Below are 23957 nucleotides of genomic sequence, written 5' to 3' on the forward strand. Positions count from 1 at the left end.
GTATAAATCCTTAAGGAATGGGATGGGGGGATGTTAAATTTACTCAAGAGCTTAAGGAGAGACATGGACATAATCTTTTCCATATGTGATTGGCCCTGTAGTAAGATTTCTAAAATAAACGATCAATTAATTTTTGAATTTCGTATAAACTAGATAAGTTTTTAATAAAATAAAATTGGTCGCTGTTACAAAATGATAAAATAACACAAACATATCCAAAGAGGGCTTAGAGCCTCTGTTATGAACCCAGTACATTTTTCTTATTTTCTTTCTGGCATTGTTGGTATAATTTATAAGAACGCTATTAAGCCTACGAGTAAATGAAAAATATGAAAAAAAAAAACAATACGTGGTTAAACACCAACATTTTTTACTAGGTCGGCTAGTATGTAATAAGTCACTTCCATCTTGATGGAACTTAAGAAATGTCAACTGGTGGAAAATTAAGTTAATTCCAATTATATTTTCTTACAAATGCATTTGTATTTCTAGAATATGTACATTAGTTTTCTCCTGAATTCTATCCTTGTTTTAGGCCATCGGAAGAGCTGGAAATTCTGTGAATGGTCACGTGAAAACGCAACTGATAGCCCATGATAAAGAAGTTTACGATATTGCCTTCAGTCGAGCGGGTGGAGGGAGAGATATGTTTGCCTCAGTTGGTAAGATTTGGATTTAAGTCGTCTTCTATATTAGGCTAGTCAATATCGAATCAACATTATTGTTTATAATTTAGCCCAAAGTACTAACAATACAACTTTGATATAAAATAATGTCGACCTCAAAGGGACTCGAAAATTAGCGGAACTCTTGATGTCCAGGGCCCAAACAAAATTGAAGGTTATGGCTGCAGCAATAGCTGCACCCTAGTGCAGGAAAGTGTTATTTTGGGGTGTAAAGGTTAGAAAACATAAAAAGTCTACTACTGAAATCTCCATGATCGAAAACCTTAAACTCGGGGTTAAAATTCCCCTCTTGAATACACCTCATCCCAATCACCTTTGCAGTTAGAAAAAAGAAAAAAAGGTTTTGAAACAACTACCATGTAAAAAAAACTCATTCAAATTCAAAGCTGATTCGTTAATAACGGAGGCTATTTATTTTAATTTCAACACTGATATTGATTACAAAACAAAACCATGGAAATTAAAAAAAGTTTTTTCCCCAGCACCTTACAGTTATTAGAACATCGAAAGAACGCTGAAATGGGGTTCTCAGAATTAGTGTTTTATTTCCCCCACTATATAGGCGTGCATTAACTGGCAACCGCTTTTGATGTTACATAGCATACTTGACCCGAAAGTTTGAAATAAAAAGACGATTAGTTCAATATTTAAACCTCCTTACAAGTGTAATAATCGCAAGCGTCACCATATTCTTTTAGAGCAATTTTTCAGCGGATATTTTTGAGCCTGTAAAACCTGGGTTTCTTCCCAAGGCTTCTCAAATTCTGTCTGACTTTTGAGCTTCTTGTTGGTGCTAGTTTGAACTTGTTCAGTTAAGCGGGGTTCAGTTACTCGAGAGTTTAGTTGCACGGGGGTTGAGTTACACCCGGGGTCAGATGCACGAGAGTTAAGTCGTTTGGAGTTCAGTTACACGCTCACCGCTGATAGGAAATTTCAGCCTAACTGGGTTATGTTCACAATCCTCCCAATTGTTTCAAGACCCCATCGATATAAACATATTGTAAAAAAAAAACTTTACAACTTCGCTGCTCTTAATATATTTGAAACAGCTCTCTGCATAGGAGTTTTTCTTCTTTTTTCAAATAATTAGCTGTAGCAAAAAGCCCCCTGTCACCAACTCAGTCCGATAGGCAGGGTTGAACTACAGTCCCCAGTTCCTAGGAGAGGATTCGCCTGGTGCGCTACCACAAAGAAATTGTACTAGAGAAATTTTATTCAATTTGATGTCTCAGAAATTTCAATTTATTTATTAAATTAAGTTGCCAGATGATAATTATTTCAATTTAGTATAATCTTGAAAATTGTTTTAATTTAGCTGAAATCATGGCTGAAAATTTGTACAGTTGGACCTTCTTCTGAAAAATTGACGTAATGTATGGGTACAATACAATATTCTTTAGATAACTATGTGCTGGATAACCCCAAAACACAGTATATATAATATGCAGTATGATCTTTCCCTATCTCACCCATTATAAAAACCCGGACCGAGGTGCGAGTGCTCCAGAGAACATATAAACATAAGCGACATTAGATCTTTTCACGGGTAGACAAGTCAGATTTCTCTTGAACGCGAAACTTGGCTTCAACGTTGGAACACTGAATTTTGAAGAAACTAATTAATATATATATATATATATATATATATATATATATATATATATATATATATATATATATATTTTGTTATATTCTCACCTTCTGAAACCCCAAAAATCGGGGAGGGAGTCTCGGCTACTTTAGTCTCGAAAGTTAATGAACTCTCTCTGGAAATTGATATCTGTTTCGAGAATGCGATACCTTCAGGCCTGCTTGGCCAGCAAGAATTGATACCAATGCAAAAATTAACCATGCCCAACTTTTTAAGGTTGTCTTTATTTTGAAAAATGTCCAGCAAACCTGACTTCACCTAATTCTCACAATAACTTCATCGATAAACTTTGCCCTGAGGCCTCAGGTGAAATAACTGAACTTAAAAAATCGGCTTCGGAATGGAAACTTGTTGTTATGTCAAAGCGTGCAGCGAATAAAGTTGCCGAGAATGCTAAAATAGTACCTCAGGAATCTCGGTGAGTGTGAAATCCCCACTGTTTATAGGGATCCTGAAAGGGGTACCGATCGAATACGATGAGAATCAAGTAAAATCTCTTGTACCAAATTGCGTGAAAATTTCACAGTGCGGAAAGTCCCGAGTGTTTAAGGTCTACTTTGGGTCAAAACAAAACCTGGATCAGTTCTTACAAGTTTCTGTGAAAGTTGGCTACGAAAAGCTTTCTGCACAAGCATTTGTATATCACCCAAAGCGTTGTTTCTCAGGTCATAAGACTGGGCATCTGGCCTCGCAGTGCTCTAATCGGGCCCTCTGCTCTCGCTGTGGATCATGCGATCACACCTCAAACAGTGCCTCTCCGCGTTCGGAAAAACTTTTATGTCTAGATTGTAAAGTTCCTGGCAATACTTGTTAAAGTGTAAATTGTCCTAATACCAAAGGTCAACTAGCAATGGCAATGGTATGACATGGATGTGTCTACTACTACGCAAGCTGTACTTTCGTGGAATATTAATGGTGGACTTTTAGTCAAAATTCCTGTGATAAAAGGTTTGCTTTCGAATTGTGCTTGCAAGAGCATTTTTTGACGAGTCATAGTTTAGGCCTTCTGAAAATTTACAATAATTTTACTAGCAATTCGGTGCCCGCTAAACGATCCGCTTCCAGTGGCCTCCCCTCGGGTGGTATTGCGATGCTTGTTAGGACCTCGTTCCGGTCGAGTATTTTTGATTCATGTGATTTTTTTCTTGCTGTCCGTGTAAAAGAGTATGTTATTGTAAACGTCTATCTCCCAACAGATTATCGCAATGACCGATCGGAATTTTTATTTACTTCTGCTTGTGAGAAACTAGGGTCTTGCCTTTCAGAGATTTGCCTGTTAGGTAAGTGTTGTATTATTATAGGAGATTTTAACTGTAATTTAACTGACGCCTCGTTATTGCGTACTTCTATTTTGTCTGATATTTTTGACGATTGGCTTAGGATATTGCCGAAAGATCTTGATTACACTTACACAAACCATTAGAGTCACGTATCGAACCTTGACCATGCAGTTTCTTCTATAAATCTCCAAGTTTCACCTGTTTCCAACTATCAGACCACCTTCCAATATCTGCATCTATTTATTGTTCCTCTGCTCAGTCTACTCCCACTACACAACCACATCAGCTCCACACCCAATTTTACAGGGATTGGGAAAATATTCAATATGATCTTTTTGCTGCAGTAGCTAATTCTGTCCTACATAAAATTCATGTTCCGTTCCAGTTACTCATAGAAAATCCGCATGTTGATGCAAATGAAATACGGGTGTTGCTAAATATCTAGCTTGCATAAATTTGTCATGCTCTGTGATGCACAGAAAAAGCCAGTATACCTCTTAAACTTATACGTCGGGGTGTCACAGAGCACTGGTCCAGTAATCCGAGCCTAGTTGAAGCTTGGAGAAAATCCAATTTTTGGTACCACTTGCTGCTCCAGTGTGACCGTCCTCGCTCTGGCTGGGTTTCTGACATTCGTCTTTCTACCAAAAGAAAGTTTGCAAGAGAACTATGTATACACACGAACCACATAGTTGAAGAAACATCCCAGCTAGCTTCTCTGTCCCAACCTTCCTTCTGGAGAAATGTATCAAGAGATCCTCCTAGGGCCCAACTATCTGCTCAAGTTATTCCTGATTCCGAATGGAATTCATACTTCTCTGCTGAATTCTCCCCACCAGATGCCGCCCTACAGTCCGAATATGAAGATAAGCTTGATAAATTTCTATCTAGGTGTCCAACCGACAATTTTGTTGTTTCAGCTGATTCTGTACTGCGAGCAATCCAACGCCTAAAGCGTAAGAAATCTTCTGGCATCGATAAAATAAGCGCTCTTCACATTCTGCATGGAAGCGAGCTGCTGGTAAACCATATTGCTCTTTTGATGCAGATGATTTTTACCCAAGGAATTGTCTTCTTTCTCAATCGGAGATCTCACTCCAATTTCAAAGAAAGGTAAACTCGCAACCCAGTGCTCGTCCTTCCGCCCTATAACAGTGGCTACTACCTACTGTAAGCTTTTTGAACGTCTGTTCATTGACCAACTGAATACAAAATGCTATGTTCCACCTAACCAATTTGGATTCCAGCCACGTCTCGGTTGTGCCCACGCTTTGTCGGTTATCGCAAACGCATTGATCGATGCTGATGCATCTAGTGAAACTCTCGTGTTGGCTGGGCATGATGTTCGTAAAGCGTTCGACTCTCATTCACGCCGCTATGCTACTCCATGCAGCAAAACGTGGAGTGAGCCCCTCATATATCAGAGCCCTTCGAGACATGTATTATCGTCTTAAAGTTCGCCTAATACTTCACCCATTAGCTAAAGTTGACGGCTCTCAAGTCTTACGCACCAACCCCTGATATTTTTGTCAACGTCGAAAAAGGTACCCGTCAAGGTGCTGTTTCTCCCCCTTCCCTCTTCAATAATGGAGTTCTTGATCCACAGTCAGCTGTTCCCACATCATTCATCTTTGCCGGTCTTGATTTATCTCTCGTATGTTATGCAAACGACATTCTGAATGTGAGCCGCACTATCCAGCGCATAAGCGAGATTTTTGCAATGCTACAATTTGAGTATGCAAAACTAGGTCTTCAGTTCAATGCTGAAAAGTCCGAAGTTATATTCTTCAATTGGAAGCAAGCGTCGCCTAGGGATATTCCTCTCGGAAATAGTAGGATTAAGCCAGTAGATCATATCACCTACCTCGGTCTTCCCATTGGTTCGTCAGTAATGCACACGCGACAACTATTAATTGCTCACATTGAGCGTAGAGTTGGGTTATCATATGCTTCTTTTGTAACTAATAAGTTACGGTTCAAACGCCATCTTCTGTCGAAACTTTTTAACTCTGTCGCTCTACCACATTATTTGTACATATCGCCGTTTTGGAAAATGCTAACAAATTCTGACAAGTCAAAAATTCGTTCAGTTTTCTTCTGGCTCGCAAAATATCTTTTACGTTTTCCCTCTTGGACGCGCAACTCTTATCTGATTAGAAAATTTAGCATTGCTGACCCCATTATAGCTGTGGAAAAGCAAATTCGTGCTTATAATTCCCGTTTAATGAAGTTGAATCATCCCTGGTCGTCAGTATTGGCCCATTAGTTAAGATGTATTTGTTGTGTTTTTTTTTTTTTTTAATTGTTTGTTTTCGCGCTTAGTGTAATTGTTGCAGTTTTTAAACTGACTTATGATTTAGTCTCTTTTCGTATGAGTCCAATTTAAGTGACGCTGGTTATTTTCAATTTTGGTGTCAATTTTTTTTTGATAATATATTGCGTATATTACTAATAATAGAGTTGTTTATTAATTATCGGTTCTTTTAAGCATATTGCTTTAAGTAAAGTTTTAAAATGATTCGTGATTGAATAATTTACTTGTTTTTGTTTTTGTGTATATCAGAATAAATGTATAATTTATTGAGACTAATCTGAGTTCAAGACCAGCAGGCGAAAGTGTTGTTTAACTGTTTTAAACGGTTATTGTCATACTAACACTAATTAATATGATTATCTACTGTATATCTTTTTTAATTCACTTTTGATTGTTTGTTTGTTTTTTTTTTTTTTTTTTTTTTTTTTTTTTTTTTTTTACCAATTACGGCTTGATGCAATGATGTTCATATTATTTATGTTTGTACAGTGTTTAGGAGCCTAAAAAAAAAGAAAAGAAACATGTCGCGTACCTACAGAGCAGTGTATAATTGTGACAGTTGCAAACCACTTGGCCGGCTCACCAAGTTTTTTTCTGCTTTCGCAATTACAAATAATACAATCTCGAACCATTTCTCATTGATTGACGCATACACACTAACCCGCTAATGCATGAAGAAGTGGAGGGAGCTTTTTGTTTGCACCGAGAATGAAGAGCCAGAAATCATCTGCGGTAAACTTGCTGCTAATTATATATACAGTGCCCCAAAAGGACAACAAAAACGCTTCTTGGTACGACTCATCTGCCAACAGCTACTTAAGACCTAACAAACTCCTTCCGATTCGGCTCTACCCAACCAAACCAACTGCTAAAATGAAAGAAAGGCAACCAACAAAAATCATCAAAAACAAAATTTGGAAACTTTACTGCTTTGATTCTTTATTTTTGTTGAAAGAGTATTTATTATATTTCCAGACAGTTACATTTTCATTCACATTAGAAACACCCAATTCAACCTGAAATTAGATACAGACTTATTAATAATTAAAAAGTAAATATGAACTGGCATTCCTGACTTTCCAACTCATTCCAGATGTGAAAGTAATCCTTAGTGTAAACACAGATATTCATCTAGATCCGATTTTCCAATGCCATATTAAGAAGAGGTGGGGGGTTGTGGGTGTCCCTCCCCCCCCCCCCCCCCAACAAAAAAGAAAAATTATCCGACTCGTAAAAACGTATGAAAAATTCATATAGAAAATTTTTTTATCCGTTAGTTTTTTATTACCATTTTACCATTTCACCAGTTTTTATTACCATTTTTGCCATTTTTTACCAGTTTTTTTACCATTTCATTGATAAATCTCGAACTAAAATTTTCCAAACTGTTTTATTCCTTTCACATGTCTTGGTCGTTTATATTGGGTTTAGTTTAGTGAGGTACTTCTTTTGTGAGTAATTACTCAATAAATTCCTTTGTGGCGTAGGTGTTAGAATATTTCTTTGCAATTAAAACTATTTTTCTTTGGAAACAGGTGCAGATGGCTCTGTGAGAATGTTTGACTTGAGACACCTCGAACATTCAACAATCATTTACGAAGACCCACAGCATACTCCGTTGCTCCGATTAGCCTGGAATAGACAAAATCCAAACTATTTGGCTACTATTGCCATGGATGCTACTGAGGTTAGTCATGTTTATTTGAATATCTTATTTCGTTCTTAACTAGCTATTCTTACTATTTAGTTCTTAGTATTTATTCTCATGATTTAGTTTTGTCGCATATTAATATTTAGTCTTATGATTTAGTTTTGCTACATGTATATTAATATTTAGTCTTATTTTTTGGATTGACAAATTTCTATTAATTTATTTAAGTAAATATATTCATTCAAATCCTACAATTTTGAATATTGATTTTTTTTTTTTATTTAACTCGTATTAACTTATTTACATTTGTCCCCCCCCCCCCTTAAATAATGTTACTAGTGATTCTCATGATGCCCAGTCTTGTCTTTTCAACCTCTTTCTCGGTAGGCATTTGAGTATAATATTTTATGCTACATAGAAAAAGATTCTCGTAATGAGAGGGGCTCCATTAGCCCCATCCCCACACTAGCACCTATTAAAAGGCGTGAACAAAAATATTTCCGATAATCAAGAAAATATATAAATAGATATAAATATAAAGTAGATATAAATATTTAATCATTTTAGTAAAATGAAGCTAAGATAAATGCCAGAAATATTTTTCCGCAGCAAGAAAGAAGATATGACCCCATAACACCCTTATTCAGGCTTATCTAAATGAAGTAAGATGAAAGATTAATTTCTACTTCCCCCATACTCCTCCCTATATATATCTGAAGGCCCATGGAGAGAGCTAGACAATTTGGGTGTTGAAATACGCTGTTTTGATATCTGGTACCCCCGCCCCGTCTTTACAATGATTCACCGCCCCTCCTTCATAATAGCTGATGGACTATTTCACATCCATGAAAATAATTGTATAAAGGATCGAGTTGATCAACTTATTTAAATGAAGAATTAAAATAAATGTCTACAGTGACTGTTTATCTTGTATGGATCACATAACTTTTTTGAATGAATGGACCACCGTGGGGCTATACTTCCTCTGCAATTGAGAAGCTCAATCTATACTTTTTGGATGCTGTTCAACCCCCCTCCCCCCCGCATGCAGTTAGTGTGTGTTTATGTTGCTCAACATTCCCCTCTAATTTCCTGAAAGCTAAGCCTTATTGAAGACCCAAGGTTAAACATGCTACCTTTTCCTAAAAAAACATCCTTATGTGTAAACCACGGGCAGCTTGCATAGCTGAGGGCTCATCTCATCCTTGAAAGCATAGTTATTTGTCTTAAATTATTTTGAACAAAATGGCTATCCCAAATTTTAATCGGATGTGTTTGGGGAGGGCGGGTAAAACAGGCCATGGGAAGGGGACTGGCTGCCCTCCGATCCTTTTTCAACATCCTCCTCAACATGCGAGGATAGTTTCAACCTAATACCATCAGCTGTTCCTAAGATTTTGTAGATATACCCTTTCAATAATTTGGATACACATAGTGTATTTTGATTTAGTTCGACATTCCATGAACTTTCACCTTAATGTCATTAGCCCTTTGGACCCACCCAGATCAAATCCCAGAATCACCCAGAAACCCCGCCCCCTCCCTCGTTCTTCCTTTTGCCAATAATAAATCCTTTATGCGAACAATGGACAAATTGCATAATTACAACGCTTGTCGGGGTGTCTGTGGGAGATCATGTCATCCGGAGGCATAGTTATTGGACGTTTTGCATACTCTGAAAAAAATACTTTCCTCAAAATTGTGTTCGGTGTTGAGGGGGGGGGATAATAAAGGTGAGGAGGCTTGAGTGGTGGTAATTTCTCTCCAATCATTTTTCAACACTCCTCTCAACATGCCCTGAAAGTTTTATCTTCATTGACTCAGTAGTGGTGGTGAGGGGTGGGGGGTTCCTGAGATTTTGCAGATATACCCTTTTAATAACCTGGATGCACATAATATCTTTTGATTTAGTTCAACATTTCAGGAACTTTCACCTTAATGCCATTAGCTTTTTTTACCCACCCGGATCAAGTATCCCCGCCCTTTTATCCAATAATTATTTGAAAAAAACTACGTTTTCTAAAGAGTTAAAGAGGCTGAGTTACAAGGTCGAACCTTAAAACGTACAGGGATTAGTAGGCATAGTTGGGGGGCTACCGCTCCCCAAACCCCCCGCTTTCGCAGCCTTTAAATATAAAAAAAATTTCTTTAAACTGAAAGTAAGGAGCGACATTAAAACTTAAAACGAACAGAAATTATTCCGTATATGAAAGAGGCTGTGCCCTCCTCAACGCCTCGCTCTTTACGCTAAAGTTTGACTTTCTCACAACTCTTTTTTTAAACAATAAAAACTTTAGCGTAAAGAGCGAGGCGTTGAGGAGGGCACAGCCTCTTTCATATACGGAATAATTTCTGTTCGTTTTAAGTTTTAATGTCGCTCCTTACTTTCAGTTTAAAGAGATTTTTTTATATTTAAAGGCTGCGAAAGCGGGGAGTTTGGGGGCGGTAGCCCCCAACTGTGCCTACTAATCCCTGTACGTTTTAAGGTTCGACCTTGTAACTCAGCCTCTTTAACTCTTTAGAAAACGTAGTTTTTTTCAAATAATTTCTGCACGTTTTTGTACAGTTTATTACTTATTATTGCTTGACTAACTGTTAGCTGATCGTGTCAGGAGTTAAAGTTGGGGGGCTGCCGCCCCCCAAACCCCCGCTCTTGAACATTCTTGTGTTAAGGCTTTTAATTCCTGAATACTCAAATCACGTCGTACAGGGTGCCTCCTAATCCCTGTACGTTTTAAGGTTCGAACTTGTGACTCAGCCTCTTTAACAGCCCCCCAACTGTGCCTCCTAATCCCTGTACGTTTTAAGGGTCGACCTTGTAACTCAGCATCTTTAACTCTTTAGAAAACGTAATTTTTTTAAAATAATTTAAAAAAAAAACTGAGTTTCTTTTCAAATTCTAAATTCAGTATATAAAAATTCGCTCTGATGGTGAATCGACCCAAAGTTTTCCGCCAGACAGTCTGAAATATCAACCGCTGGGCTATACAGATACAACGGTAGTTTTATTTTAGTATATGGAAGCTCTTTTCGACGCAAGCAAATTCCCAAAAAACTTGATATTTGGTTTTTGGAAAACAGGGAAGGAGTTATAAGATTGAGCTGAAATTTCGAGGATAAGCTCCGAGGCCCCAGGAAAGCTTATCCTCTAAATTTCAGCCCGATCAGACAACGTTAAAGGGGGGTTGTGGTTGGAAAAATTAACATGGGCTAATATAGGAAAACGAGGTTTTTCGTAAATGTAAAGTCGGGGGATAATTTTTTCGGTCTGAAAATATCAAAAGGCCCTAACAGGTCGAATTCTGCTTCGAATGAGTCCTCATTCACCCGGATCCGTTGCCAACTATGGCCTGTAGGCGTGGCTAAGAAAAAAAAAGAGATGATGAAATTTAAGTGGCTATATTTGTTTTTTTGAAAACAGGGAAGGAGTGATCGGTTTGAGCTGAAATTTCGAGGATAAGCTCCCGGGCCCTAGGAAAGCCTACCCTCTAAATTTCAGCCCAATCGGACATCGTTAACGGGGGGCTGTGGTGGGAGGGTCCGAACTTCCGGCCCAGTTTACCCCATGAAGATAAAGTCGGAGGAGGATGAAATTTTGGAAATTTCTTAGTTTGACCTTGGGCTACAAAATTCGATTACTGCCGTCTCTCTGCGACCTATTGGACCTGAAATCGCTTAACATTGTGGTGGGTCGCCTCTTTATAGAGGCACAAGTGTGCCTCCTTGATAAATCCTTCATACAAGCAATGGTTGAAATTGCATAATTACAACGCCTGCCGGGATGGCTGCAGGGGACCATGTCATCTCCAGAGGAATAGTTATTGGACCTTTTTTGGAGTAGTTATTGGAATAGTTGTTTTTTTTTGGGGGGGGGGGAGATATGCCGAACGTTATATTATTTAAGCTGGTTCTTGGTTTGTACACTGTTGATTTTATCCGACAGGCCAAGTAGACCTGTTCCAATCAATACAAAATGGAAAATGTACAATAATACTGGGGGGGGGGGGTCATCTCATCCTTAAAAGCATAGATATTTGATCTTTAGCAATCCCTAATTTTGATCAGATGTATTTGGGGAAGGGCAGGTAAAAAGGCCATGGGAAGGGGGCTGAATGCCCTTTGATTCCTTTTCAATATTCTCTTTAGTATGCTAGGAAAGTTTCAACTTAGTGCCCTCAGTTGTTCCTGAGGTTTTGCAGATATACTCTTTTAATAACCTGGATGCGCATAGTATCTTTTGACTTAGTTCAGCATTCCAGGAACTTTTACCTTAATGCCATTGGCTTTTTTGACCCACCCGGATCAACTATCCTCGCCCCTTTATCCAATAATAAATTCTTAATAAAAACAATGGTTGAAATTGCATAATTACAACGCTTGCCGGAATGGCTGCAGGGGACCATGTCATCTCCGGAGGAATAGTTATTGGAAAAAATTTTCTAAAAAAATGTCTTCCTCAAAGTTGCGATTGGTGTTGATGGGGGGGGGGGGTATAAAAAAGGTGAGAAAGTTTGAGTGGTGTTGTTTGCCCTTCAATCACTTTTCAACATACCCTGAAACTTTAACTTCATATACTGAGGCACTCCTGAGATATTGCTGATGGGCTTTTTGGCAAGCAGCATGCAGTTAGGTTCTTTTGATTTCGTTTAATGTGACTCAACATCTCCTGAAAGTTTCACCTTAATAGCCTGAGCGTTGTTGTAGACTCAAGGTTAAACATGTCACCTTTCCTAAAGAACAAGCTGATGGGTATAAAATGGGAAACTTGCATAGCTGGGGGGGGGGGGGTTATGCTGTCTCTGGAGACAGAGTTGTTTTACCTTTGGATTGTTTTGAACAAAATACCTATCTAAAAATTTTTATTGGATGAGCTTGGGAGAAGGGCAACTAAAAATGACTCGGGAAGGAGACTAGTTGCCCTCTCGTCCCTTTTAACTCTCAAAAGGCGTATTAGAACTTTGAATTTTGAATCGAACGAGTCCCCTACAAAGCTTCTATTATCTACGGCTCTATACGAAGTGTCTGTAAAAAAAAGAATAAATAATGCATTGAATCCTTACGACCTTTTGCTATAGGCAACGGTAGAGCGTTGCCTATGATATTCTACGTATATTTCGGAATACAGGTGGCATATTCAAGAATCCTTACTTTTCTTCACTTTTTATTTGTCTTGATTTCCTTCGGCTGCTCAATTTCACATTTCCTGTAGAGTGGGTGGAGCGGGGGGGGGGGGGGTCCATGGGAATGAAACCCTGGATTGAAAAAATTCAACTTACCAGATTGGCAAAAATTTAATTTATTATTTTCTCGTCAGGTTTTGATGTGTTTTTAGGCTTTTGATGACCTCCTTATTGGAATTTCAGGACCGTTAGTGACGACTCCTCATGGATATTCTGGGTGTTTGCGGTGTTACAGGAGAATCTGACATATACGGTATTACTTAACCTGAAATTGTACAAAATGCACACAGCTTAGTTTATGCATTTACCTTTGTTTGAAGCAGGTTTCACAACTCGGAGTCGAGAACGATTTTTGTGTAGTTAAAAAAAAGCGGAAGAACTTATAAAAGAATGGATGGCAAATACTAAATGTTACGGAATGCGATGAATGCTATTAGAAAATTCTTGTTGTCTATTGTAACGGATATGAGGTACGGGAGATAAGGGAGGTGTGGTAAGGGAGAAGAGATATTGTCAGATTTAAATGTTATGAACATAAAAAGTGGCTGGGAATCTGGTCTAGAGGATCAACCATATTTTGTCAAAATAAAATCTATAATCTAGACTGTATTGAGTAAAGTGGTATCGAAAAATTCCTAAAAGCCAAACTATTATCTGCCGCTGAGTGTCATTTTTCTCTACTAAATCGCTATAATCATGAACTAGTTAAAATAAACAGAAAAAAACACAAATGTGTGAAACGTATATTTCATGCCCCAAACGAAAGTGCCCATCTCTTACTCTTACTTATCAAAAAAAAAAAAAAAAATAGTTGGAAGTAAGAATTGTTCCAGCAAAGGGTCAATTTGGTCTTTGAACAGCTCCCTTGAAATATATTCAGTTAGTCAAATCCTAAAAGTTGATGTTTTTTCCTCTTCATGCTTGTGTATCTGAAATCATAGGCAGCGCAATCGCGCAGTCTAAGTAAAGAACGATGTTGGCACAATGTATTATTTTTTATATTTTTTCTTTAGACCAGGGCACTTAGTATCGAAGGAGTTGTCGTAGAAACTTCGAAAAGGGTTCATTCCATCGGAAAGGGCTCATTTGATTGGAAATTGGAGTGGCTTGTGCCCTTTTTAAAAGTCGAAAGTGATTGGGAGGCAACTAACATCCCTTCCACGCCCACCATTTCCCCAAACACATCCAATCAAAATTTTGAGAGAGCCATTTTGTTCAGCGTAGTTGATTTCCAGATAGATCTTATGTTTTTGCGGAGGACACTCCCCCGCAGCCCTCAGGGCAAGGGTTTTAAATTATGCCCTGGGGGCATATAAGGTTTTTATAGAAAGCGTTGTCGTAGAAACTTCAAAAAAGGCTCGTTTGATTGGAAATTCAAATTGCTAGTACCCTTTTTGACAGTAGAAAGTAATTGGAGGGCAACTCCTCTTCCACGCTCACACCCTTTTTTCACAAACACATCCAATCAAAATTTTAATATAGGCATTTTGGTCAACGTAGCTAAAATTTTCGGGCATTAGGTGTCTGAGGATGACAACAACCCCCCCCCACAACCCTCAGGGCAAGGATTGTAAGTTATGCCCTGGGGACGTTTAAGGTTTTTTACAGAAAGTGTTGTCGTAGAAACTTCAAAAAGAGCTCATTTGGTTGGAAATTGAAATGGCTAGGGCCCTTTTTAATAGTCGAAAGTGATTGGGGGGCAACTAACATCCCTTCCACGCCCACCATGTATCAAAACATATCCAATCAAAATTTTGAGATAGCCATTTCGTTCAAAGTAGCTGAAAGGTCCGGAAATTATATCTAAGAGGATGACACTCCCCCCACAGTCCTCAGGGTAAGGGTTGTAAGTTATGCCCTCGGGACATATTAGGTTTTTATTGAAAGCTTTGTCGTAGAAACTTGAAAAAGGGCTCATTCGATTGGAAATTCAAAGGGCTAGTGCCCTTTTTACTAGTCGAAAGTGATTTGAGGGCAACTAACCCCCCTCTCACGCCGATATTTTCCCTAAACACATCCAGTCAATATTTTTAGATAACCATTTTGTTCAACGTAATTAAAAGTTTAAGAAATTAGGTCTTTGAGGATGATAACCCCCTCATAGCCCTCAGGGCAAGGGTTGTAAGTTATACCCTGGGGCCATATAAGGGTTTTATAGATATCGAGGTTGTAGAAACATCAAAAGGGGATTATTTGGATGGAAATTAGAAGGGCTTGTGCCCTTTTTAATAGTCGAAAGTGATTGGAGGATAACACCCCTCTCACACACACCATTTCCCCAAACACATCTAATAAAAATTTTGATGTAGCCATTTTGTTCAAAGTAGTTCAAAAGTCTGGAAATTATGTTTTTGAGGACGGCACTCCCCCCACAGCCTTCAGGGCAAGGGTTGTATTTTATGCCCTGGGGGCATATAAGATTTTTTTTATAGAAAGAGTTGTCATAGAAACTTCAAAAAGGAATCATTCGATTAAAAATTGAAACGGCTAGTGCTCTTTTTAATAGTCGAAAGTGATTGGATGGCAAGTAGCCCTCTTCTCACGCCCACCATTTCCCCAAATACATCCAATCAAAATTTTGAGATAGCCATTTTGTTCAACGTAGTTGAAAGGTCCGGAAATTATGTCTTTGAGGATGACGACCCTCTCACAGCCCTCTAGTCAAGGGTTGTAAGTTATGCCCTGGGCCATATAAGGTTTTTATAGAAAGTGTTGTGGCAGAAACTTCAAAAAGGGCTTATTCGATTTGAAATTGAAACGGGTAAAGCCCGTTTTAATATTCGGAAGTGATTGGATGGCAACTAACCCTCTCTCACGCCCACCATTTCTCCAAACACCTCCACTCGAAATATTGAGATAGCAATTTTGTTCAACGCTGTTTAAAGTTCTGAAAGCTAGGACTTTGAGTATGACAACCCCCCTACAGTCCTCAGGGCAGGTGTTACAATTTATACCCCGGGGGTGTATAAGGTTTTTTTTAAAGTGTTGTCGTAGAAACTTCAAAAGGGCTCATTCGATTGGAAATTGAAAGGGCTAGTGCCTTTTTTAATAGTTGAAAGTGATTGGAATGCTTGACATTCCAATCCCCTCTCACGCCTACCATTTTCCCATAACACATCCAATCAAAATTTTGAGATAGCCATTTTGTTTCACGTAGTTGAAAGTTCTGGAAATTAGGTCTTTGGGGATGACAACCCCCTCACAGCCCTCAGGGTAAGGGTTGTAATTTATACCCTGGGGGCATATAAGGTGTTTATTGAGAGCGTTGTCGTAGAAACTTATAAGGGCTCATTCGATTGAAAATTGAAAGGGCTAATGCCCTTTTTAATAGTCGAAAGTGATTGGAAGGATTGAAATTTTTATACTAAAGATCGATATGGGTACGGTTTATTATTATTTTTTTTCTTTTCTTTTTTTGTTTAGGCCAGGGCACTTTGTATCGAAGGAGTTGTCTTAGGAACTTCGAAAAGGGCTCATTCGGTTGAAAATAGAAAGGGCTAATGCCCTTTTTAATAGTCGAAAGTGATTGGAGGGCAACTAGTCCACCTCCCACGCCCACCCTCCCATTTGTCCATTATGTTGAAAAACTAAATGTTGCCTTAAGATTAAATCATAATGCACTGTGTTAATGCTAATTTACAGTAAGATATCTCAGCAGTATCCCAAGAACGACTGAGGGTATTATGTTCAAGCTTCCGGGGCCACTTCTGCTCTTAAAATTTAACCAAACCAAATAGCGTAAGTCCATCCAAGCTATCAAAGAAAGTAAACGTTTTTTTTTTTTTGCGAATGGTATCAAGTTTTCCATTTCAGGTGTACTAGAGGAGGTATGAAACTAAATTAAACACTACTATTTGTGTCCAGATTTTTAAAAGGGTATATGTTGTTAAAAATTGCTGAAAATTTTTCTCTAGCATACAAATAGCAGGCCGAACTATAAAGTCTTAAAAAAAAAACGAAGAGATTCAAACTATTATTTTCTTTTTCCCTGAAAAGACTAAGTCAATATAAAACGAACATAAATTAATTAAAAAAAACTTTTGCCACAAAATAAGTTTTTCCAAAAAAAGTAAAGAACTCAATTAAACCAAAAAGAAGCAAAAATAAAATCAAATAATCTACCAAGGGTAAAACTACCACAAATCAGCGTCGATAAATAAATGAAACCCAAAAGAAACAGAAATTACAATAAATAACTGCTCGTTCGAGTCAAACTCAAAGCGAGCAGAAATTAACATGAGTTGGGCTCAAAACCCCTATACCTTCCCAAGGCCAGAGTATAATTTGCACTTTACTGAAAAAAATACAAATGAATGTGCATTGTCAGTTTAATATACATACACTGATATTTAGTAATCAAAATGTTAATATTATTTGATTTATTAAAGTTATAAAAGTAAAAACAGTTATGTTTCTTCTATAGTGTCAATATAGGACTGGTAAGCCAGGACAATGAGAAAATATATGCTAAAGGGAAAATGTCCACCCATGGGAAAATAAAGGAAGATTCACAATTAAGACGATTCAATGAGGGGTGAAGGAGGGTTCCCAAATCTGTTTTTTTTTTCTTGACATATTTTGATAGATTTGCAAAGTTGTATTTGATGACTTTTTATCCCCCTTCTGATGCGAAATAATATCTGAGCTGTACGATACATTGGGAGGACTCATCTCCATGTTAACATCTCCATGGTCCATACGAAAGGGCACATCTCACGCTTCTCGCTAAAGCATTTGAAAAACAAAAATTATTCTTCACTAGACCGTTGATTTGGTCTAGGAACAGCTCTTTTTATGCAGTAGGTCTTTTGCTAACAGTACTTACGTAAATTGTGTCACCGGGCTTATATACTTAACAATAAGTAACACTTTCCACACTTTTTTCAGGTTGTGATATTAGATGTTCGAGTTCCATGCACTCCTGTAGCCCGATTGAACAATCACAGAGCCTGTGTAAATGGCATTGCCTGGGCACCACATTCGTCATGCCACATTTGCACCGCTGGTGATGATCATCAAGCACTAATCTGGGATATACAACAGATGCCACGAGCCATTGAAGATCCAATTTTAGCTTATACTGCAGCAGAAGGAGAGATAAATCAGATTCAGTGGGGCCCAACTCAACCTGACTGGATTGCTATTTGTTATAACAAATCCCTGGAAATATTGAGGGTTTGAATGCTGTTTTGCCACTATTGTGTGTTGCCCCGATTTACATTTGTTGTAAGGATGCCAGATGTACCTTTAGAATTTAAAAGAACCTTGGCATGCCCTTTTATGATATTACTTCGACAGTGTTGTCATAGTTTTTGATTTATGAAAAAGTTGACGTAATTTGGATTTGCTTACTGTCTAAACTGTTGTATTGATCTTGCCTAGCGATATACATATAGTTTGTAGATGCCACGCTTCATAAATGAAGCATGCCTTACCCTTATTATGAAATCACTTTGATAGAGTTGTTAGTATCCTTAGTTTCTAATGTAAGCTGACTTGTAAAGGATTTTCAGACTATGTTTGAACTGTTGGGCTGCTTGGTTCCGTTTGTATTCACGCAGTTCATAAACGTTATTATTGAAAAATGAAGCGTAGTTATTCATTAGAATGGCTAAGCTTCATAATTTACTGAACAATTTTGACGATGAAGAGTCTGGATTCTATGTTGATAGACGCTCAGTTTGTAGATGTATAGCTTCTTAAGTGTTACTTTTCCGTACTCTCGAATATATTTATCAGTGTATCGCTCTGTTTATCGATGTCTGTATATTTTGTCTGCATTTTGGGTGTGTTTCAGATCTCAGTTAACGGTAATGATAAAATTAATCACGTACAGTTATTTTTTTTTTTTGAAAAACAAACGTACAGTTATTATTTTTTTTTTTGACGACGAAAAACAAATGCATTCTTGTTATTTTAAGTGCAGAAAATAACACAGTATTGTGAACACATTTATAGTTATAAGAAATTGCTACAGCAGCATCAGTTGGGGGGGGGGGGGTGCATCCCTAGGTTTTTGCCATTCTCTCGTAAATTCTAAAAGAAAATTTCGGTTTAAATTATTATAAACACCGTTTTTGGTATTCTCATTTTAAATATTGACAAAAATGACAATTTCCGGCTCCTTAGATTTTGAAAAAATACATTTTGTCCCTCCCCCTCTAAATTTTTGCAAATTAAACAAATATGAGTTTGAATAAATCGCAACCCTACGATGAATTCTTTTGTTCTTGAATGAATGCCGTTTCATGTTGCATCGCTTTTAATATCTAATGTAATAGCTTGATTCGTTCAGAGTATAGAATTGAACAGGTCAGTGCTTCTTAGAGCCCATTATCATTAATAATTAGTTACTATGTTTGTTCCATTCTTAGCGTTGTAATTGTAGGAGGAATGAGCTTGTTTTCTTCAATTTTAGAGTGATTCTAAAGACTAACAGTTAGTGATAATATGGAACGCTGATGGAATGTTCATCCGTGTTTCGACTGCAGGTTGATTAGTGCTAGTGATGGCTTATGAGCTAGAACCTGCAGTGGTAGAGTCTCTTACTTGGAAAGTACCTGTGGCATGCATGGGGAGAATGATTTTTATTTGATATTTTAATTTTTTAATCTTAATTTAAATATTTTGATTTGTAGTGCTTATTTATTGAAAAATGTTGCTATTATGTTATTGTTTTACATTGATAATTAAAATATCCGATTTTGTAATGAAAATACCTTGACTAAAATTGTTGTTTTTTTAATTTCGAGTATATTAGCGTTTTAACTAACGGGGGGGGTTTTTTCAAATTTTACAGGGCTATATTTATTGAATTTTAAAAAAATAATATTTGTGTATCTAATATATGGGCGTTTTGTTTTTTATTGTAAATCTGTCCCGTTTCTTTTGAAAATTTAGGTGGTTCTCGCCCAGTTAACTTACACTTTAAAAGGATAATCACCATTTCATGTTAACTCCACGGAACATTATTTGTCTCTTATTTTGCTATGACTTTTTGCTTGTTTCACATCTTACTAGTTTTTTCAGACTTTATAATTTTTCTATTTTCAAACAGATCCCTTGTTCAAAAGAACGGAGCTTCCCATATTCCTCAGACTTCGCTTTTGCGCTGTAACAAGGAATATTTCGACGTCAGTTGACTACCGAAACTAGGCTAATCCTTATTCACTAATATATGTTAGAATAACTAACCAAATCTTAAATTAAACTGAAATAAACAGGAATCATCACAAGCAGGAGCAGGGCTACTACCCCCTAAGCCATCTATCGGCAAATGAAATAGTGAACAAAATGGATCAGTTGTATTTATATTTTATCTTGAATCCTTGTTCAATGCTTTGCTAAATTTTGATTGACTGATACCCCTGTTCTCAAAAATCAGCACATAAAAAAAAAAAAAAAAAAAAAAAAAAAACACTAACCTTTTGAAGTGAACTCTTTTTTTTCTTCCCGATGTTTTTTCTGTCCATTTACAGTTCACTTCCAAACATTATTGTGTTTTCATTGTTTTTTGCTGTTCTTTATTGAGCACTAGACAGCTTTGTGCTGATTCTTGCGGAAGTAGAGGGGCAGTTTAAGGGGGAAAAGCTGTTGCCCTGGGCGCAGGAATTTTAGGAGCGCGAAATTTTGAATAAATAGTCTAACGGTTATAATCATTTTATAATTTTGAAATTTCATTAATATAAAATGAAGTAGAGGGTGCAGTCGCCAGTAAGTATAGAATTCGAAATTTTCATTCCAGTAATTTCAAATCCATTAATTGGATTATTAATTGGACATTCCAGTAAAATCATATAACATCTAACAATAATAATCCCAAAACAGTATCATATAACAATTCTTAAAAACAGAGAACATCCACTTTTGCGGATGTTGGGCTATTTTGGATTTAAAGTATACACCCTCGGGAATCTTGGGGTTAACTTTAAGAATTCCAGGCTCTGGTACTAGAACTTATGATCCGATTATTAAGTCCTTGATTTCTCGAGGCTCACTTGAGGATCCCCGAAGACCCAGTCCCATAGTTTAGAAGTAGATAACCCCTTTCCAATATTCGTTTGTACTACTGATTTTATAAAAATAAAATGAAAAATTTTTAGATTGGGGCTTGACCAAAGAAGGTATTTGATGGTCATATTTTTAGGGAAAGTATAAAAAAAAACAACTCATACTTTTTTTTATTTTAACATTCATTATATTGAAGTAAACACAAGAATTTGAAGACAACTCCATAGCCAAAATGGAGCTAGGTTTACTATTGTAACTTCGATGCAAAACGATTGTTTGTAGTGCATTTGGTGTAAATAGTATTTCATATTTGTGTTAAGTAATTGACATTGCCACTCCTTTTTATTCGTTTTTTTTTCGGCCCTGAAACATCTACCCAATCTTCTGTAGTCTTAGTTTTGTTACCCGAGCAGTATGAGGGTTAGTATCTGAGCAGTATCGAGCAAGTTAGTATGTAGACAGCCGTCACACAGTTGAACAAGAGTATTAAAGTCTCCCAGGAAAGATAAAATAGCCAAGAAGGCTCTGGAAAGAAACAATAGAAGACCTATTTGAGACGCATTGAATAAAAAATGCATGAAAAAACGAAAACTTTCCATGTCTGATGTGCATACATATCAATATATCTTTATCTAAATAAACCCTTCCTAAAAATCTGACTTGAAATTTAAACTGACCTCCAGGAAGAAGCAGACAAAATATTATTATTTGAATTCTAATGTAAAAAGGTGCAAATTCTTGCTAAAAGGAATATTAGTTTTTAACGAAACTTGTATATTTTAATCTTGCTCGAGAGAAATCATTAACGGTTTTGGGTACATTGCCTGGAGCATTTGATTTTTTGGAATTGAGGTAGTTACCGCCTTTTTTTTTTAAATCACCGGCTAGAACGTGAATTTCTGCAAATGGCTACTATGAACAGCCCTGCTAACTAAGATGTGTTAAAGTTTCTTCTGATCATCTTGGCCAAAGTCCGAAAAGGGATCATGTGGTTTGGATTAAAAGGAACCTTAATGAAAATCACACCATCAAATTCAACGTATCCGAGAACCCTATTGTAGAAATTTCAAGCTCCCATTTGTAAAAATGCGAAATTTTGTATTTTTCGCCAGGAGAAAGATCACGGATGCGTGTTTATTTGTTTGCTTTCCCCTGGGGTGATTGCATCAAACCAAAGGCCCTAGAATATCGGGAAAGGACTCATTCTAACAGAAATTACAAGTTTGGTGCCGTTTTTAAGTGATCAAAAAATTGGAGGGCAGCTAGCCCCCTCCCATAACCCTTTCCCTCTCAAAGTCAACCAATTAAAATTTTCAAAATGTTGAGATACCCATTTTGTACAGCACAGTCGAAAGCTCAGTAAACGTGCCCCTGGGGATAAAATGGCCCGCCCACAGCCCCTGGGGAAAGGTCTGTAAGTCATGAAGTTGCAAATTGTTAACCATTTGTTATTGTTATTGCATTGCATTTGTTATTGGGAAATATACCGAAACTTTTTTAGGGGGAAGGATTTCCGTCGGGAGGGAATTTTGCGCGGGGTGAGCTTTCCAGGGGGAATTTTACACTCAGGTAATTTACCAGAAGTCCTATACGAAATTATTTTTATTTGTCTTACTTCCTCATTGCCAGCTCAATTTTACAATTTGAGATGTTAAGGGGAATCGTCCCCGGGAAATTTTTACTGGGTTTGAATTGTCTAGAGTATCTTTCAGTTGGGAGGGGATTTTCCATGAGTGAATTCCTCCATTGGGGAATTTTCCACGGAATACATTTTCCAGAGGGAACTTCCTGTGTGAGCAACTTTCTACTAGGGGTGGAGGAGGGGCCATTTCCGGGAAAACTTTTCCATAGAGGAGGGGATTTCTCGAATGATTAAAAAAAAAACAATTTAAAATTAAAGTATTTTTCAAATGAAAGTGACCTAAGAAAAAATTTTAACCCGGTATCGCCCGCAAGAAACTTTCCGGATTGAATTTTGAGCTAGAATGGAATTGTCTGGGAAAATTTCCCTTGCAAGGGGGGGGGTCTTTTATGGGGAAAGAACTTACTACGTGGGAATTTTCCATGGAGGGAAGCTGGATCTCCCGGCATTATTTAAAAACGACCAGAAATTAAATGAAAAAAAAACAAGTTTTTTGTTAAACTCAAAGTAAGGAGCAATATCAAAACTTAAAACGAACAAAAATTATTGCGTATATGAAAAATATTACCCCTCCTCAAGACCTTGCTCTTTATGCTAAAATTTGATTTTATGTCCGAATTCTTTAAGAACGACTCCTGAAACACAATGGCTGTTAAATTAGAATAATAGTTTTTTTTATTCTATAAAGAAAACTTCAGCGTTAAGAGCGAGATCTGGAGGAGGGGTAACTTATTTCATATACGTAATAATTTCTGTTCGTTTTAATTTTTGATATTGCTCCTTACTTTCAGTTGAAAAAAAAATATTTTTTCATTTAATTTACTCTTTCACGAAGGATGAGGTACATAGACACGGAGTAGTGCTTTTGATGAATAAGGAAGCTGCTAAGTTTTGTTGAGGTTGGAAAGGTATTAATAATAGAATGCTAGTCTCTCATTTTATGACTAAAAAGTGCACGGTTTTATTTGTTGTATGTGTCCCTGCAGAACCGACGGGAATAGTAGTGACTAAGATGGGAATAGGTCATGACTGTGTTACGCATCTAATACCCAGGTAGAAATACAGGGTTTTTATTTGGAGATTTAAACGCGCAGGTCGGTACACATAGAGATAGATGGTATCCTAGAGATATATATCTAAAGAGATATAGATATGTCCTAGAGGCACAGTTTATAGAATTAGCAGTATGATCATTCTCTATCTCTCCCATTTTAAAAACCCCGACAGGGGTGCGAGTGCTCCGGAGAACGTTTTTGCAGATAGAAACATAGGCGTTATCAGATCTTTTCGCGGGTAGACAAGTCAGATTTCTCTTGGACACGAAACAAGTGGAAACCCGCTATTACAAATAATGCACTTGGTAACCATTTCTTAGTGATTGACGATAACAGACTAATCCGCTAAGGGAGAAACAAGTGGGAGGAGCTTTTTGTTCGCACCGAGACTGAAGACCAGAAATTATCTGCGATAAGCTTACTGTCTATAAACTGTGCGTAGAGGTAGGGAAATTAGGTATAGGAAAAGAAAACTGCAATGGCTACAG

The 23957-nt window shown here is 37.3% G+C and overlaps 1 protein-coding gene across 1 annotated transcript in view; it reads left to right on the forward strand.

The window, feature by feature from the left end:
• Nucleotides 1–19530, forward strand: part of wap (DDB1 and CUL4 associated factor wap) — a 41799-nt gene extending 22269 nt beyond the window's left edge. Inside the window, exons 4-6 of the mRNA XM_089090528.1 lie at nucleotides 536–662; nucleotides 7467–7618; nucleotides 17650–19530. Coding sequence (XP_088946654.1) covers nucleotides 536–662; nucleotides 7467–7618; nucleotides 17650–17943 — 573 coding nt within the window. The 3' untranslated portion in view covers nucleotides 17944–19530. The remainder of the gene's footprint in view (nucleotides 1–535; nucleotides 663–7466; nucleotides 7619–17649) is intronic.
• The last annotated feature ends 4427 nt before the right edge of the window (nucleotides 19531–23957 follow it).

This window comes from Artemia sp. Qi Xiang Cuo, chromosome 6 (assembly GCF_049724085.1).
Source record: "Artemia sp. Qi Xiang Cuo chromosome 6, ASM4972408v1, whole genome shotgun sequence".
NCBI classification, from domain to species: domain Eukaryota; kingdom Metazoa; phylum Arthropoda; class Branchiopoda; order Anostraca; family Artemiidae; genus Artemia; species Artemia sp. Qi Xiang Cuo.